This window comes from Nerophis ophidion, linkage group LG09, assembly GCF_033978795.1.
Source record: "Nerophis ophidion isolate RoL-2023_Sa linkage group LG09, RoL_Noph_v1.0, whole genome shotgun sequence".
In the NCBI taxonomy this organism is placed as follows: domain Eukaryota; kingdom Metazoa; phylum Chordata; class Actinopteri; order Syngnathiformes; family Syngnathidae; genus Nerophis; species Nerophis ophidion.
This window is the reverse complement of record NC_084619.1, coordinates 65,421,166-65,439,970: the sequence shown is the minus strand read 5'-3', so window position 1 is coordinate 65,439,970 and position 18,805 is coordinate 65,421,166. Positions and strand designations below refer to the sequence as shown.

Genomic DNA, 18,805 nt, shown 5'->3' with positions numbered 1-18,805 from the left:
CCGTTTCTGTCACATTAAGGATCTTTTACAATTGTTTTTTGCAGTTGTCTTAAAAACCGCTAAATGCTCTTGTCCTGTAAAGGATCTTTGACTCGTGTTTTTGCAGATTTTTAAAAACAACAGCATGCTTCTGCCGTATATAGGATCTTTACTTGTTTTTTTGCAAAACGTTCCTAAAAATCACACTGTTTCTGTCCGATAAGGGATCTTTGACAAGTATTTTTGCAGCAGATTCTTAAAAACAGCACAATGCCCTTGTCCTGTAAAGAATCTTTGACTCGTGTATTTGCAGCAGATACCTAAAAACAGAACGCTTCTGTCCTATAAAGGATCTTTGACCCGTGTTTTTGCAGCAGATTCCTACAAATAACACTGTTTCTGTCATATAAAGGATCTTTGAGTCCTGTTTTTGCACCAGATTCCTAAAAATAGCACCGTTTCTGTCATATAAAGGATCTTTGACTCATGTTTTTGCAGCAGATTCCTAAAAATAACACAGATTCTGTCATATAAAGGGTCTTTGACCTGTGTTTTTGCAGCAGATTCCTAACAATAACACAGTTTCTGTCATACAAAAGATCTTTGACCTGAGTTTTTGCAGCAGTTTATCTAAAACTGAATACTTCTGTCATAGAAAGGATTTTTGACTCGTGTTTTTGCAGCAGATTCCTAAAAACAACACTGTTTATGTCATATAAAGGATATTTGACTCGTGTTTTTGCAGCAGATTCCGAACAATAACACAGTTTCTGTCATATAAAGGATCTTTGACCCGTGTTTTTGCAGCAGTTTATCCAAAATAAAATGCTTCTGTCATATAAAAGACCTCTGACTCGTGTTTTTGCAGCAGATTCCTAAAAACACCACTGTTTATGTCATATAAAGGATCTTTGACTCGTGTTTTTGCAGCATATTCCTAAAAAAAACACGTTTTCTGTCATATAAAGGATCTTTGACTCGTGTTTAAATGAATAGTGACGCCAACATGAACAAAAAAATGTTACACAAAAGTGTTTGTGTCTTAACATATTTTAGTTGTATCGAAAATTGTATAAATGGAACGAAAAATAGAAAAAAGTGTGTTATTAAAAATGTATTTCCTTGAATTTCCGCCGGGGCGCTAATTAATTTAAAACCTCTTCTCACTCCGGCACTTACCATAGGCATTCGGTAAATTTAGGCCTGCGCTTGAAAATTTGAGTGTGATGTAAGGATGCCATCATGAAAAGCACTATTATGGTCTTACCTTTACTTATAAATGAAGTCCATGTGCAACTCCTTCTGATTAAAAGCATCGACAACTTGTTTATAGAAGTCTTCCGTATCTTTCTTCAGTTTTAAAAGTCTCTGTCTCCATGGAGATCTTCCTTTATTACCTCCTGCTTCGATTGAAAGTCCAGTTTAGAAAACGGTTTTATTTTAGATATGTAATCCTCCATGTTAAAAGTGCAAGCGAGAGGATAAAATAAACGATCTTGCTGCAAGTTGTCATTTTTTTCTGCAGCCGAGTAGTCGCAAGAAGGATCACTAGCGCCCTCTACCACCAGGAGGCGGGAGTCATTTAATGACTCACATTTGACACACGCAGCTACGGTATATTAATAAAACATAGCAGCTTACTGTTCTTTTTAGCATATTCAATAACTTGGACCTTAAATCCTACTGAATAGCTCTTAATCTTTTTCCCTTTATGCGATTTCAAATCATTGAAATCAGCCTCCTCCATTTTGAAAATGATGACAGGTGAAGTGTCACTCGTGACGTGACGAGTTTGACCCGGTGGAAATTCCAAACAGGCGCATACTATATACCCGGCGGCAATCCATGGAACACAAAGTTGAAACGGAGCAGAATGAAGACACCGTTTAAAGGTGTTGGATTTATTCTGTAACCACGGTTACATCTCTGCATGGAAAAAAACCTCAACAACAACAACAAGAAGTAACAAGCATCATCACACAACTGAGTCGGAATGAAAGTAAACAGTTTACCGACCGTAGAAAAAAAGGCTTCATGCAAATCGTGAAAAAGAGCAGAAACTTCTCAGCGTTGAAGACCTCAAGTCGGTTTCTTCCCCGCGGCGCCACGCCATCCTTCTTACCCGCACGTCAAGGCTTCAAACGCCAGTTGGACGGGCGTTCATCCGGGAGAGACAACCGCTGACCGCAGTTCAGAGCGTGGGCGGAGCCTACTTGACAGCACATACGTCTTGGGAGCGTCTTCGCAGGCCCGGCGGCGACGGAGCCGCGTTTTTTTTTTCCGCCAACCCCTGGAGGGATGACCTCAGATTGTCCTTTTTGGCTTCCTTGAGAAAACATGATCCTTCTTCGTTGGAATTAAAGAATGTAATCATTTGAAACAATGGAGCAAATGGGATGTAATTGCTGGGAATTTGGGTATTTCCTCAAATAATGGCCACACCCCGCAAACGTTTAAAGCCTGCTGGACATTGCAAACGAGTTCCCCGCACGCTATTGAAGGTCACCCCACAATGTTGTGTGCATCTACTTGACAATTGTTGCTGAGAGTTACGTGACTTTTTAATTTTATTGACCATTTCTCCATGGTAGTCCTATGTAATCAGTTTCGCTTGGCATATATTTTAATACACAGGCAGACTTTAAGAGGCGGTCGCTCCACAATGTTGTATGCATCTATGTTTATGTTCCGACTTATGTTATGACTTTTAATTTTGTTTTAACATTTGTACATGGTAGTCCGACTCAATCAGTTTCCCTTGGCATACATTTTAATACACCAGTAAACTTTGACAGGTGGTCGCTCCACAATGTTGTATACATCTATGTTCCGGAGAGTTACACAACTTTTAATTTTGTTTAACATTTCTACATGGTAGTCCTATGTAACCAGTTTCCTTGGCATAGATTTTAATACACAAGCAGACTTTGAAAGGCGGTCGCACCACAATGTTGTATGCATCTATGTTTATGTTCCGATTTATGTTATGACTTTTAATTTTGTTTAACATTTCTACACGGTAGTCCGATGTAATCAGTTTCCCTTGGCATACATTTTAATACACCAGTAAACTTTAACAGGTGGTCGCTCCACAATGTTGGATACATCTATGTTCCGGAGAGTTACACAACTTTTAATTTTGTTTAACATTTCTACATGGTAGTCCTATGTAACCAGTTTCCCTTGGCATGCATTTTAATCCACCAGTAAACTTTAACAGGTGGTCCCTCCACAATGTTGTATGCATCTGTGTTTATGTTCCGGAGAGTAATATGACTTTTCATCTTGTTTGACATTTCTCCATCATTGTCAAATCTATTCAGTTTCCTTTGGCATATATTTTCATTCCCCAGTAAACTTTGAGAAGTGGTTGCTCCACAATGATGTATACATCTATGTTCCGGAGAGATTCATGACTTTTAATTTTGTTCAAATTTCTCCATGGTAGTCCTATGTAATCTATTTTCCTTGTCATACACTTTAATACACCAGTAAACTTTGACATGTGGTCGCTCCACAATGTTGTATACATCTATGTTCCGGACAGTTACATAACTTTTAATTGTGTTGACCATTTATCCATGGTAGTCCGATGTAATCAGTTTCCCTTGGCATATATTTTAATACACACGCAGACTTTGAAAGGTGGCCGCTCCACAATGCTGTATGCATCTATGTTTATGTTCCGGAGAGTTACATGACTTTTCATCTTGTTGAACATTTCTCCATCATAGTCAAATCTATTCAGTTTCCCTTGTCTTTCATTCTCATTCACCAGTAAACTTTGAGAAGTGGTCGCTCCACTATGTTGTGTGCATCGGTGTATATGTCCCGGAGAGTTACATGACTTTTAAATGTGTTTAACATTGCTCCACAACAGTCCTATGTCTTCAGTTTACCTTAGGATACAATTTAATTCATCAAACTTTGATAAGTGGTCGCTCCACAATGTCGTAGGCATCCACATTTATGTTTTGAGGAGTTATATGATTGATTCATTTCTCTTAATTTTTCCATGATAGTCCTATGTAATCAATTTCCCTTAGCATACATTGTATTACACCAGTAAACTTTGACAGGTGGTCGCTCCACAATGTTGTATACATACATGTATGTTCCGGAGAGTTACATGGCTTTTAATTTTTTTCAACATTTCTACATGGTAGTCCTATGTAATCAGTTTCCCTTGGCATACATTTTACTACACCAGTAAACTTTGACAGGTAGTCGCTCCACAATGTTGTATACATCAATGTTCCGGAGAGTTAAATGACTTTTAATTTTGTTCAACATTTCTACATGGTAGTCCTATGAAATCAGTTTCCCTTGGCATACATTTTAATCCAGTTGAAAACTTTGACAGGTGGTCGCTCCACAATGTTGTATACATCTATGTTCTGGAGAGTTACATGACTTTTAGTTTTGTTTAACATTTCTCCATCATAGTCAAATCTATTCAGTTTCCCTTAGCATATTTTTTCATCCATCAGTAAACTTTGAGAAGTGGTCGCTCCACAATGTTGTGTGCACCTGTGTTTAGGTCCCGTAGAGTTACATGACTTCATTTTGTTAAACATTGCTCCACAACAGTCCTATGTCTTCAGTTAACTTGGCATACAATTCAATTCACTAAAATTTGATAGGTGGTGGCTCCACAATGTTGTAGGCATCCACATTTGTTTTGAGGACTTATATGACTTTCCTAATTTCTCCATTATAGTCCTATGTAATCAGTTTCCCTTGGCATACATTTTACTACACCAGTAAACTTTGACAGGTGATCGCTCCACAATGTTCCGGAGAGTTACATGACTTTTAATTTTGTTGAACATTTCTCCATGGTAGTCCTATGTAATCAGTTTCCCTTGGCATACATTTTAATCCACCAGTAAACTTTAACGGGTGGTCGCTCCACAATGTTGTATAGATCTATGTTCCGGAGAGTTACACAACTTTTAATTTTGTTTAAGATTTCTACATGGTAGTCCTATGTAATCATTTAACTTTAGCATACATTTTAATCCACCGGTAAACTTTGACAGGTGGTCATTCCACAATGTTGTATACATCTATGCTCCGAAGAGTTACATTACTTTTTATGTTGTTCAACATTTCTCCATGGTAGTCACTTTAGTACACACTTTAGTACACACTTTAGTACACCACTTTAGTACACCAGTATACTTTTGACAGGAGGTCACCCCACAATGTTGTATGCATCTATATGTGTGTTCCTGAGAGTAACATGACATTTCATTTTGTTTAACATTGCTCTGCAACAGTCCTACCTATTTAGTTTCCCTTTGACATACATTTTAATCCACCGGTAAACTTTGATAGGCGGTCGCTCCACAATGTTGTGTGCAGCTATATTTGTGTCCTTGAGCGTAACATGACGTTTAATTTTGTTTAACATTGCTCCACAATAGTCCTATTTATTCAATTACCCTTGAAGTATATTTTAACTGTGATAGGTGGTCACTCCACAATGTTGTGTGCATCCATGTTTATGTTATGTTATTCTACATTTTCTATCTGTTTTGGGTTGGGGTTTTTTGGACATTTTTCTTCTTTTCTGCATTAAAGTCAATGTTTATATATATATATATATATATATATATTTTTATATATATATATAATAGTGTGATGTTGTTGCGCTATATTCTGAACGAGACAGGGTGTTATGTTTTATTTTGAAGCATTGGTTTTATTTTGAAGAACCGGATGTCCGGTGGAGGAAGTGACTCTGCGTTTTTTTTGGGATAGTTACTTCCTTTACTATCGGACTTTTGCTAATGAGGTAATAGTTCTTCATTGCTCTGTGTTTCTTGTGTAAATATTATTTCTAAACTTTCCTAATACTTTAAAAGTTAAAACATTAATGTTGTAGGTACAAGTGATGTGTTGTTTTAAGTATTTTTTTATGCACCATTTTGTTAAGTAAGGATTAGAGCGTCGAATGTTTGAAATGTTTGGTCATAATTACACATGGTATTTACGCAGGTATCACTCCACCAGAAAAGTAGAGACCTGTGTATGTGTTTAGTGTTTCCAAAACAGGTATGTGGATTTGTGTATCATTTTTTTTTTGTGATAAAACGTTTTTGTTAATTTAATTTAAATTATTATTTTTGTATTAATGAATGTTGTTTACTTCCTCTTCTATGGGACTTTTGCTGATGAGGTATCACTCCGCCAGAAAAGTAGAGACCGGTTTATGTGTCGTGTTTCCAAAACAGGTATGTGGATTTGTGGATTATTATTTTTTTTTTGTGATAAAACGTTTTAGTTAATGTAATTTAAATTATTATTTTTGTATTAATGAATGTTGTTTACTTCCTCTTCTATCGGACTTTTGCTGATGAGGTATCACTCCGCCAGAAAAGTAGAGACCTGTTTATGTGTTTCCAAAACAGGTGGCCAATAAATGATGAAACGACGGAATGGTGGAGTGTCTCTTACTTAAAAAAGTACACAACGCAGAATACGACTCACTACGTATGTGTATATATATATATATATATATATATATATATATATATATATATATATATATATATATATCGACGCCCTTGGCCACCAGTTGAGGAAACACAATGTTTTATCGACGTAAACGATCCAATCATGCAACACAAATGCGTCTTTCATCACGTTTAGTTGGACGAGACGTCTCATCTCAGCGCCGAGACACTTTTTAATCTCCGTTATGACTCTCAGGACAATCTGAAGCCTTGACGGCCATCTTTCCCCTCCTGGATATTGCCGGCCTTCATTCGATAACAATCTGGCTATCGTGCCGCTCCCGCTCACTTTCTTTAGATAAGCTGCTCGGAGTAAAACAACAACAAAGACAAAAAGCACGAGAAGATATAACCACAAATCCGCTCGTTTCTTCCTTCGCCAGTTCTTCCTCTCTGTACACTATTTACATAAAAAGATCAAGGTCCTTGCAGAAAAATATCTGAAAAAGGAGTCCCGTTTGTGGGGAGAGAGGGGCGAGTATAAATCTGTACAGGCTCCTCGGAGGGATTAGGCGGTCCATCCATGCATGGGTAGCAAAAAACAGCGGAGAGCATCCATCGTGACCGTGCCTGCATAACTGCCAGGGAAGATGTATTGCTGGGACGTGGCCCGCGAGACGCTCCGCATTAAAACACATGGGGCGCTTCATCGCAGAGCTTGGCGTCGGCGTGCGGCGACGGCAGGTAGCCTGGGCCGGGGGGACAAGAGAGGAGACACAGGGAGGTTTAAGCAGCTATTTGCATTGTGTGCGTGCAAGGGGGGGTCGGGGTGGGGGACACATTCATCATGGGCGGGTCATCTGCTAAGCCGCGGCGAGGAGGAGTAAATCAAGTGAGGCCGCGAAGACGGCGCCTTGATGAAAATGCTTTCACCTCCGCCGCGCTAATTATTTTATTGGGGCGAATAACTCACGCCGCCGCTTTTTGCTTCACTTTACCTGCGAGCGGCGCACATAAAACACACTCTGCATGATTTTCACCAGAAGACTGCAGCAGGAGGGAAGAAACAACAAGCACCACCTTCTATGAGGGCGAACAATTTGGAATTCAAAGCATTGAAAGCATAAAAAAAAATAAACATATTTTCATTGCACTTTATGCTGAGTAAGTTCATTTTACACTTCACAGTTTTAAAAATGTTGTTTTCCAAACCAGGAAAACATGGCAATAGTTGGGTAAATAAAGCCTGGGTGAGTGTATGACACACTCATTAGCTGCACTGATACCTTGTTAGTGTTTTACCGTGATCTGCCACCATTAACTGGATTAAAAAAAACAAATTACATTTGATCTGCAGCTATAAGTAATAGTAACACACACACACATATATATGTGTGTGAATATGTATATACACACGTGTGTGTGTGTATGTGTGTATATATATATATATATGTGTTTTTGTGAGTATATATACATATGCACATATATATGTGTTTATATATGTACAGTGGGGCAAAAAAGTATTTAGTCAGACACCGATAGGGCAAGTTCTCCCATTTAAAATGATGACAGAGATCTGTAATTTTCATCATAGGTACACTTCAACTGTGAAAGACAGAATGTAAAAGAAAATCCAGAATTCACATTGTAGGAATTTTAGAGAATTTATTTGTAAATTATGGTGGAAACTAAGTATTTGGTCAACCATTCGAAGCTTTCACTGATGGAAGGAAGTTTTGGCTCAAAATCTCACGATACATGGTCCCATTCATTCTTTCCTTAACAAGGATCAATCGTCCTGTCCCCTTAGCAGAAAAACAGCCCCAAAGCATGATGTTTCCACCCCCATGCTTCACAGTAGGTCTGGTGTTCTTGGGATGCAACTCAGTATTCTTCTTCCTCCAAACACGACGAGTTGAGTTTATAGCAAAAAGTTCTATTTTGGTTTCATCTGACCACATGACATTCTACCAATCCTCTGCTGTATCATCCATGTATCCATTTTGGTATCAACTCAACTTGTCGTGTTTGGAGGAAGAATAATACTGAGTTGCATCCCAATAACACCATACCTACTGTGAAGCATGGGGGTGGAAACATCATGCTTAGGGGCTGTTTTTCTGCTAAGGGGACAGGACGATTGATCCGTGTTAAGGAAAGAATGAATGGGGCCATGTATCGTGAGATTTTGAGCCAAAACCTCCTTTCATCAGTGAGAACTTTAAATGGTTGACCAAATACTTATTTTCCACTATAATTTATAAATAAATTATTTAAAATTCCTACAATGTGAATTCCTGGATTTTTTTTCACATTCTGTCTCTCACAGTTGAAGTGTACCTATGATGAAAATTACAGACCTCCGTCATCATTTTAAGTGGGGGAACTTGCCCTATCGGTGGCTGACTAAATACTTTTTTGTCCCACTGTATGTGTGTGAATATGTATAAACACTCACACACACACACATATATATATATATATATATATATATATATATATATATATATATATAGAAGTCTGCCACACCGCTGCCTCTACACCTGGCTGTTATCTACCGCCCCCCAGGGCCCTATTCGGACTTTATCAATGAATTCTCAGAGTTCGTTGCTGATCTAGTGACACACGCCGATAATATAATCATAATGGGGGACTTTAATATCCATATGAATACCCCATCGGACCCATCGTGCGTGGCGCTCCAGACTGTAATTGATAGCTGTGGTTTCACACAAATAATAAATGAACCCACGCATCGCAACGGTAATGCGATAGACCTAGTGCTTGTCAGGGGTATCACCGTCTCCAAAGTTACGATACTCCCGTATACTAAAGTATTGTCCGATCATTACCTTATAAAATTCGAGGTTCAGACGCATGTTCGTCAAACTAATAATAATAATAACTGCTATAGCAGCCGCAACATTAATACGGCCACAACGACAACTCTTGCTGACCTACTGCCCTCGGTAATGGCACCATTCCCAAAGTATGTGGGCTCTATTGATAACCTCACTAACAACTTTAACGACACCCTGCGCGAAACCATTGATAACATAGCACCGCTAAAGTTAAAAAAGGCTCCAAAAAAGCGCACCCCGTGGTTTACAGAAGAAACTAGAGCTCAGAAATTATTATGTAGAAAGCTGGAACGCAAATGGCGCACGACTAAACTTGAGGTGCACCATCAAGCATGGAGTGATGGTTTAATAACTTATAAACGCATGCTTACCTTAGCTAAAGCTAAATATTACTCAAATCTCATCCACCGCAATAAAAACGATCCTAAATTTTTGTTTAGTACGGTAGGATCGCTAACCCAACAAGGGACCCCTTCCAGTAGCTCAACCCACTCAGCTGATGACTTTATGCAATTCTTTAGTAAGAAAATTGAAGTCATTAGAAAGGAGATTAAAGACAATGCGTCCCAGCCACAACGGGGTTCTATTAACACTGATACGATTGTATATACGGCGGATACTGCCCTCCAAAATAGTTTCTCTCGTTTTGAGGAAATAACATTAGAGGAATTGTTACAACGTGTAAATGGAATAAAACAGACAACATGCTTACTTGACCCTCTTCCTGGGAAACTGATCAAGGAGCTCTTTGTATTATTAGGTCAATCAGTGCTAAATATTATAAACTTATCACTCTCCTCGGGCACTGTTCCCCTAGCATTCAAAAAAGCGGTTATTCATCCTCTTCTTAAAAGACCTAACCTCGATCCTGACCTCATGGTAAACTACCGACCGGTGTCTCACCTTCCCTTTATTTCAAAAATCCTTGAAAAAATTGTTGCGGAGCAGTTAAATGAACACTTAGCGTCTAACAATCTATGTGAAACCTTTCAATCCGGTTTCAGGGCAAATCACTCCACGGAGACAGCCCTCGCAAAAATGACTAATGATCTATTGCTAACGATGGATTCTGATGCGTCATCTATGTTGCTGCTCCTCGATCTTAGCGCTGCTTTCGATACCGTCGATCATAATATTTTATTAGAACGTATCAAAACACGAATTGGTATGTCAGACTTAGCCCTGTCTTGGTTTAACTCTTATCTTACTGATAGGATGCAGTGTGTCTCCCATAACAATGTGACCTCGGACTACGTTAAGGTAACGTGTGGAGTTCCCCAGGGTTCGGTCCTTGGCCCTGCACTCTTCAGCATCTACATGCTGCCGCTAGGTGACATCATACGCAAATACGGTATTAGCTTTCACTGTTATGCTGATGACACCCAACTCTACATGCCCCTAAAGCTGACCAACACGCCGGATTGTAGTCAGTTGGAGGCGTGTCTTAATGAAATTAAACAATGGATGTCCGCTAACTTTTTGCAACTCAACGCCAAAAAAACGGAAATGCTGATTATCGGTCCTGCTAGACACCGAACTCTATTTAATAATACAACTCTAACATTTGACAACCAAACAATTAAACAAGGCGACACGGTAAAGAATCTGGGTATTATCTTCGACCCAACTCTATCCTTTGAGGCACACATTAAAAGCGTTACTAAAACGGCCTTCTTTCATCTCCGTAATATCGCTAAAATTCGCTCCATTCTGTCCACTAAAGACGCTGAGATCATTATCCATGCGTTTGTTACGTCTCGCCTCGACTACTGTAACGTATTATTTTCGGGTCTCCCCATGTGTAGCATTAAAAGATTACAGTTGGTACAAAATGCGGCTGCTAGACTTTTGACAAGAACAAGAAAGTTTGATCACATTACGCCTGTACTGGCTCACCTGCACTGGCTTCCTGTGCACTTAAGATGTGACTTTAAGGTTTTACTACTTACGTATAAAATACTACACGGTCTAGCTCCATCCTATCTTGCCGATTGTATTGTACCATATGTCCCGGCAAGAAATCTGCGTTCAAAGGACTCCGGCTTGTTAGTGATTCCCAAAGCCCAAAAAAAGTATGCGGGCTATAGAGCGTTTTCCGTTCGGGCTCCAGTACTCTGGAATACCCTCCCGGTAACAGTTCGAGATGCCACCTGAGTAGAAGCATTTAAGTCTCACCTTAAAACTCATTTGTATACTCTAGCCTTTAAATAGACTCCCTTTTTAGACCAGTTGATCTGCCGTTTCTTTTCTTTTTCTTCTATGTCCCACTCTCCCTTGTGGAGGGGGTCCGGTCCGATCCGGTGGCCATGTACTGCTTGCCTGTGTATCGGCTGGGGACATCTCTGCGATGCTGATCCGCCTCCGCTTGGGATGGTTTCCTGCTGGCTCCGCTGTGAACGGGACTCTCGCTGCTGTGTTGGATCCGCTTTGGACTGGACTCTCGCGACTGTGTTGGATCCATTGTGGATTGAACTTTCACAGTATCATGTTAGACCCGCACGACATCCATTGCTTTCCTCCTCTCTAAGGTTCTCATAGTCATCATTGTCACCGACGTCCCACTGGGTCATTATTGTCACCGATGTCCCACTGGGTGTGAGTTTTCCTTGCCCTTATGTGGGCCTACCGAGGATGTCGTGGTGGTTTGTGCAGCCCTTTGAGACACTAGTGATTTAGGGCTATATAAGTAAACGATTGATTGATTGATTGATTGATATATATATATATATATACATATATATACATGTATATATATATATATATATATATATATATATATATATATATATATATACATGTATATATATATATGTATACATGTGTATATATATATATGTATATATATATATACATATATATATATATATATACGTGTGTGAGTATATATACATATACATGGGTGTATATATGTATATAATATATATATATACAGACACACATATACGTATGTGTGAGTATATATATATATATATATGTGTGTGTATTTGTATATATACGCTGTATAAGCTCCACTGTAAGAACATTTAAGCACATGTACTTAAAGTTTAGAATGCATTAAAATAAATCCATCGTCATGTCTTTCATAATGATTGTAAAAGATAGGCAAAATTCCCCAAAAATGGTGGTTCCCCTTTAAAGATTTGATCACAGAACATTGGCCTTCAAAAATTTTAGCACAAGTTTTATCGGAACGGGACTTCTTTGAGAAAAAAAAAAAAGAGAATTGTGCTTTATGTATGAATCTAACTTTTCCATGTAGAGCCACGTTGGATCCACGTTGTTGGTTAGGAAATGACCAAAGTTCAATGTCAAATCAACGTCAGAACCCAACATTGATTAAAGGTTGTCGAAAAGCATGGTGTTTTAACATAATGTTTGAGTTGTAGAATATTGGTTGGTAAATGACCAAATTTCAATGTCAAATCAACGTCAGAACCCAACATTGATTAAACGTCGTCAAAAAGCATGTTGTTTCAACGTTATGTTTGTGTTGTACAATATTGGTTCAGAAATTACTACATTTCAATGGTCAATCAACATCAGAACCCAACATTGAATAAAGGTTGTCAAAAAGCATGTTGTTTCAACGTTGTATTTGTGTTGTAAATATTGATTGGGAAATGACCAAAATTCAAAGGTCAAATCAAGGTCACAACATGACATTGATTAAACATTGTCAAAAAGCATGTTGTTTCAACGTTGTATTTGTGTTGTAGAATTTAGGTTGAAAAAGGACCAAATTTCAACGGTCAAATCAACGTCATAACCCAACATTGATTAAACATTGTCAAAAAGCATGTTGTTTCAACGTTGTATTTGTGTTGTAGAATTTAGGTTGAAAAAGGACCAAATTTCAACGGTCAAATCAACGTCATATCCCAACATTGATTAAACATTGTCAAAAAGCATGTTTCAACGTTATGTTTGGGTTGTTGAACATTGGTTGGCCAATGACTAAATTTCAATGTCAAATCAACGTCACAACCTGACATTGAATAAACGTTGTCAAAAAGCAAAAGTTGTAGAATATTGGTTGGGAAATGACCAAATTTCAATGGTCAAATCAATGTTGGAATCCAACATCGATTAATCGTCGTCAAAAAAGCATGTTTCAATGTTATGTTTTTGTCGTAGAGTAATGGTTGGGAAATGACCACATTTCAATCGTCAAATTATCATCAGAAACTGACATTGATCAAAACGTATGTATTTTCAACGTTAGTTTGAGTTGTAGAATTTTGGTTGGAAAACGACCAAATTTCAACGTCAAATCAACGTCGCAACCCGACATTGAATAAACGTCGTCACAAAGCATGTTGTTTCAACGTTGTATTTGTGTCGTAGAGTATTGGTTGGGAAATGTCCAAATTTCAACCTTCAAATTAATGTCAAAACCCAACATTGATTAAACGTTGTCAAAAAGCATGTCGTTTCAAAGTTGTAATTGTGTTGTAGAATAATAGTTGAGAAATTACTAAATTTCAATGGTCAAATCAACATCAGAACCCAACATTGAATAAAGGTTGTTAAAAAGCATGTTGTTTCAATGTTGTATTTGTGTTGTAGAATATTGGTTGGGAAATGACTAAAATTCAATTTCAAATTAACGTAACAACCTGACATTGATTAAATGTCGTCAAAAAGCATGTTGTTTCAACGTTATGTTTGTGTTGTTGAATAATGGTTGAGAAATGAGTACATTTCAATTGTTAAATCAACGTCACAACCCAACATTGAATAAAGGTTGTCAAAAAGCATGTTGTTTCAACCTTGTATTTGTGTTGTGGAATATTGGTGGGAAAATTACTAAATTTCAATGGTCAAATTACCGTCACAACCCGACATTGATTAGACGTTAAAACGTATGTTGTTACAATATTATGTTTGAGTTGTAGAATATTGGTTGGGAAATGACCAAATTTCAACAATCAAATCAACGTGACAACCTGACATTGATCAAAAATTATGTTGTTTCAACCTTATGTTTGAGTTGCTGAAAACTACCTCAACAAGTTCTCAACGTTGCTTGAATGTCGAATGCCTGCTGGGTTTTGTTATTGTTTTTTTATACTATTTATTTATCTAGATTCCTGGAAAAGGGACTCTTTTTTTTTTTTTTAATACATTTTTTTACAGGCTTTTAAAATGTCACAAACGGGGAGTCTTCCCTTTTTCTTAACGCAGAGCGAGGAGCTTGTCAGCTGATTTAAAGGTTAGCAGTAAACCGGAGATGAGAGCCCGTGGTTAGCAGAACGGAGACGGAGGTGTTCGCTTCCCCCGTCAAGCTCCTCTTCGCCGTCTTGTCGCAGACTCTGATAAGGACCCGCTCCAATGGGGGTCTCTTTAAACGTGCCATTTTCTTGATTAAATGTTAAATATTTAAGCATGAAAAAAAAAATTTTATGAAAATGTTACTCCAAATTTCTTAATTTATTGAATCAATGTGATTCAAATATGAAATATTTTGATATAATTTTTTTTTTTTTCAATAAAACAATCTGAAAAAAATGTTTTAACCAAATTTATTTGATTTAATATAAACTGTTTTTTCAGTTGATACTCAAAATAAATGTAGAAATATGAAAAAAATATTTTCGAATAAAATGTTGATCGGAAAAACAATTCATTATCTAAATATATTTCGTTTGGATGCTAAATATTTTGTATTAAATTAATAGAAAAAAAGGACAATTATTTTTTGAATGAAGATAATCAGATTTTTTTATTAATTTAATTTAATTGAACTATGCAGTATGTTTGTATTAAAAACAAATACATCATACAGTTTGTAAAAAAAAAAAATCAAATGATTTTAAAAATTCTATTTGAAACAATATTTAATGATATTTGGTTTGAAAGTTAACTATATTTGTGTTAAAATGATGAACATTTTTGGAATAAATAAAAATCACAGTAATTACAGAACATTCTATATATAATATATATACAGTGGTCCCCAACCTTTTTGTATCCGCGGACCGGTCAACGCTTAATAATTTGTCCCGCGGCCCGGGGGGGTGTCCTTTTTTTTTTCTTCTTTGTCATGAAAAAGGGACGTTTTTGTCATGAAAAAGGGAGTTTTTTGTGGTTGGTGCACTATTTGTAAGTGTATATTGTGTTGTTTATGTTGATTTAATAAAACATTTTTTTTTTTTTTTTTATATATAAAAAATTCTTCTGCGGCCCGGTACAAATCGGCCGACGGAGCCGCGGCCCGGTGGTTGAGGACCACTGTATATGTATATATTTAATATAAACTATTTTTTCAGTTAATACTCAAAATAAATGTAGAAATATGAAAAAAAATATTTTCGAATAAAATGATGATCGGAAAAACAATTTATTATCTAAATATATTTTATTTGGATGCTAAATATTTTGTATTAAATAAATAGAAAAAAAGGACAATTATTTTTTGAATGAGAGGATAATCCAATTTTTTAATTAATTTGATTGAACTATACAGTATGTTTGTATTGAAAACAGAAATAAATCATAGTTTGTAAAAAAAAAAATCTAATGATTTGAGAAATTGTATTTGAAACAAGATTTAATGATATTTGGTTTGAAAGTTAACTACATTTGTATTAAAATGATGAACATTTTTGGAAAACATTAAAATCACAGTAATTACAGAACATTCCATATACAAACCAGTTCAAATGCATTTAAAAAAAAGTATTACAATAGTAACTAAAATGTGTATTATTCAATTTTTATCTACATTAATTAATTTAATTGAAATATAAAATGTTTGTATTAACACAGGTCGGAATATCAACATTTTCTTGATTAAATATTAAATATTTTTTGGATGATAAAAATAAAATCATGAAAATTATGAAAATGTTAATATGGCGTTTGTGCTGATGCGTAGTGACACCACGTACGAACGGAGGCAGACCTTTGGTCCTAGGATCCGGTTGCTGGTCCAGCTCGTCCCCCTGGGGCTTGGTGTCGGCCATGGAGGTGACGGTGGGGACCACCTCTTGTTCTTTGTCCGGCTGCTCCGTGGTGTAGGTGTTGAGGTTGAGGCCCGGGATCTTCCTGCAGGTCATGTTTAAATCAGAGGACACCAGTTCATGGAGAGCTGCCATGGAGTGTGCTGCCGCTAATGCCTCCACTAAACATACGGGATCTTCCTGCAGGTCATGTTTAAATCAGAGGACACCAGTTCATGGAGAGCTGCCATGGAGTGTGCTGCCGCTAATGCCTCCACTAAACATACGGGATCTTCCTGCAGGTCATGTTTAAATCAGAGGACACCAGTTCATGGAGAGCTGCCATGGAGTGTGCTGCCGCTAATGCCTCCACTAAACATAATGTCTCTATTTTTAAGGCTTGCTTGAGAGCACTTTGCGTTTCACTTTTATACTGTTCACCTCGCTCTTCAATCAATTTTTCATCCCCTCAGACGCGCCGTTCCGCCTCAAACTTTTTTTTGGAGTTCCATTGTCTCCTAAAGTTTTATCCCACGTCTTTTTTCCCCCCCACGACATAGTCAATAAAGGCCTAAAAGTAGTCTGGTTTATAGAAACCTCGGACGAAAAATAATGGATTGTGATTATAATTTTTATGCCCGAGCGTCCGGTGAGGCGGAATGTTTTCATATCAATACATCACTCGGTTTGGGTGCTGAAAGTAAGCATCACTTTATAACAATACGACACCCAGCAGGCACAAGGCATTAAAACCACATTGTTGAATTAGGTCCTGATGTTGATCAACTCAAACACAAGGTTGAAACAACATGCTTTTTGACGACGTCTAATCAACGTTGGGTTCTGACGTTTATTCGACCATTGAAACTTGGTCATTTCGCAACCAATATTCTACAACACAAATACAACGTTGAAGCAACATGCTTTTTTTTAGAAACGTTAATTCAATGTCAGGTTGTGACGTTGATTTGAACATTCAAATTTTGGTCATTTCCCAATCAATATTCATCGACACAAATACAACATTGAAACAACATAATTTTTGTCAATGTTTAATCAATGTCAGGTTGTGACGTTGATTTGACGATTGAAATGTGATCATTTTCCAAACAATATTGCACAAGGCAAACATAACGTTGAAACAACATGATTTTTGATGACGTTTAATCAATGTTGGATTCAGACGTTGATTTGACATTGAAATTTGGTCATTTCCCAACCAATATTCTACAACACAAATACAATGTTGAAACAACATGCTTTTTGCCTACGTTTAATCAATGTTGCGTTCTGACGTTGATTTGACATTAAAATTTGGTCATTTCCCAACCAATATTCTACAACACAAATACAACGTTGAAACAATATGCTTTTTTACAACGTTAATTCAACGTCAGGTTGTTACGTCGATTTGACCATTGAAATGTCGGTCATTTCCCAATCGATTTGCAACAACACAAATACAACGTTTAAAAAACGTGATTTTTGTCAACGTTTAATCAATGTCAGGTTGTGACGTTGATTTGACCATTGAAATGTGTTCATTTTCCAACCAATATTGCACAACGCAAACATAACGTTGAAACAACATGCTTTTTAACGACGTCTAATTAATGTCGGGTTCAAACGTTGATTTGACCATTGAAATTTTGTCATTTTGCAACCAATTTTCTACAACAGAAATACAATGTTGAAAAAAAACATACTCTTTGTCCACGTTTAATCAATGTTGGGTTCTGATGTTGATTTGACATTGAAATTTGGTCATTTCCCAACCAATATTTACAACACAAACATTACATTGAAACATGCTTTTTAACATTTGTTCAAAGTCAGATTCTGACGTTGATTTGACCATTGAAATGTGGTCATTTTCCAACCAATATTCTACAACACAAATACAATGTTGAAACAATATGCTTTTTTACAACGTTAATTCAACGTCAGGTTGTTACGTCGATTTGACCATTGAAATTTTGGTCATTTTCCAATCAATTTGCAACAACACAAATACAACGTTTAAAAAACGTGATATTTGTCAACGTTTAATCAATGTCACGTTGTGACGTTGATTTGACCATTGAAATGTGGTCATTTTCCAACCAATATTGCACAACGCAAACATAACGTTGAAACAACATGCTTTTTAACGACGTCTAATTAATGTCGGGTTCAAACGTTGATTTGACCATTGAAATTTTGTCATTTTGCAACCAATATTCTACAACAGAAATACAATGTTGAAAAACAACATACTTTTTGTCCACGTTTAATCAATGTTGGGTTCTGACGTTGATTTGACATTGAAATTTGGTCATTTCCCAACCAATATTTACAACACAAACATTACCTTGAAACATGCCTTTTAACAGCATTTGTTCAATGTCAGATTGTGACGTTGATTTGACCATTGAAATGTGGTCATTTTGCAACCAATATTCTACAACACAAATACAATGTTGAAACAACATGCTTTTTGCCCACGTTTAATCAATGTTGCGTTCTGACGTTGATTTGACATTAAAATTTGGTCATTTCCCAACCAATATTCTACAACACAAAT

General features: G+C 37.0%; 1 protein-coding gene across 1 annotated transcript in view; it reads right to left on the bottom strand.

The window, feature by feature from the left end:
• Positions 1 to 1,848: 1,848 nt before the first annotated feature.
• Positions 1,849 to 18,805, bottom strand: part of LOC133559641 (VPS10 domain-containing receptor SorCS1-like) — a 211,657-nt gene continuing 194,700 nt past the window's right edge. Inside the window, exons 26-27 of the mRNA XM_061911585.1 lie at positions 16,206 to 16,348; positions 1,849 to 7,189 (exon numbers count right to left, since the gene is read on the bottom strand). Of these exons, the coding sequence (XP_061767569.1) occupies positions 7,128 to 7,189; positions 16,206 to 16,348 (205 nt within the window). The 3' untranslated portion in view covers positions 1,849 to 7,127. The remainder of the gene's footprint in view (positions 7,190 to 16,205; positions 16,349 to 18,805) is intronic.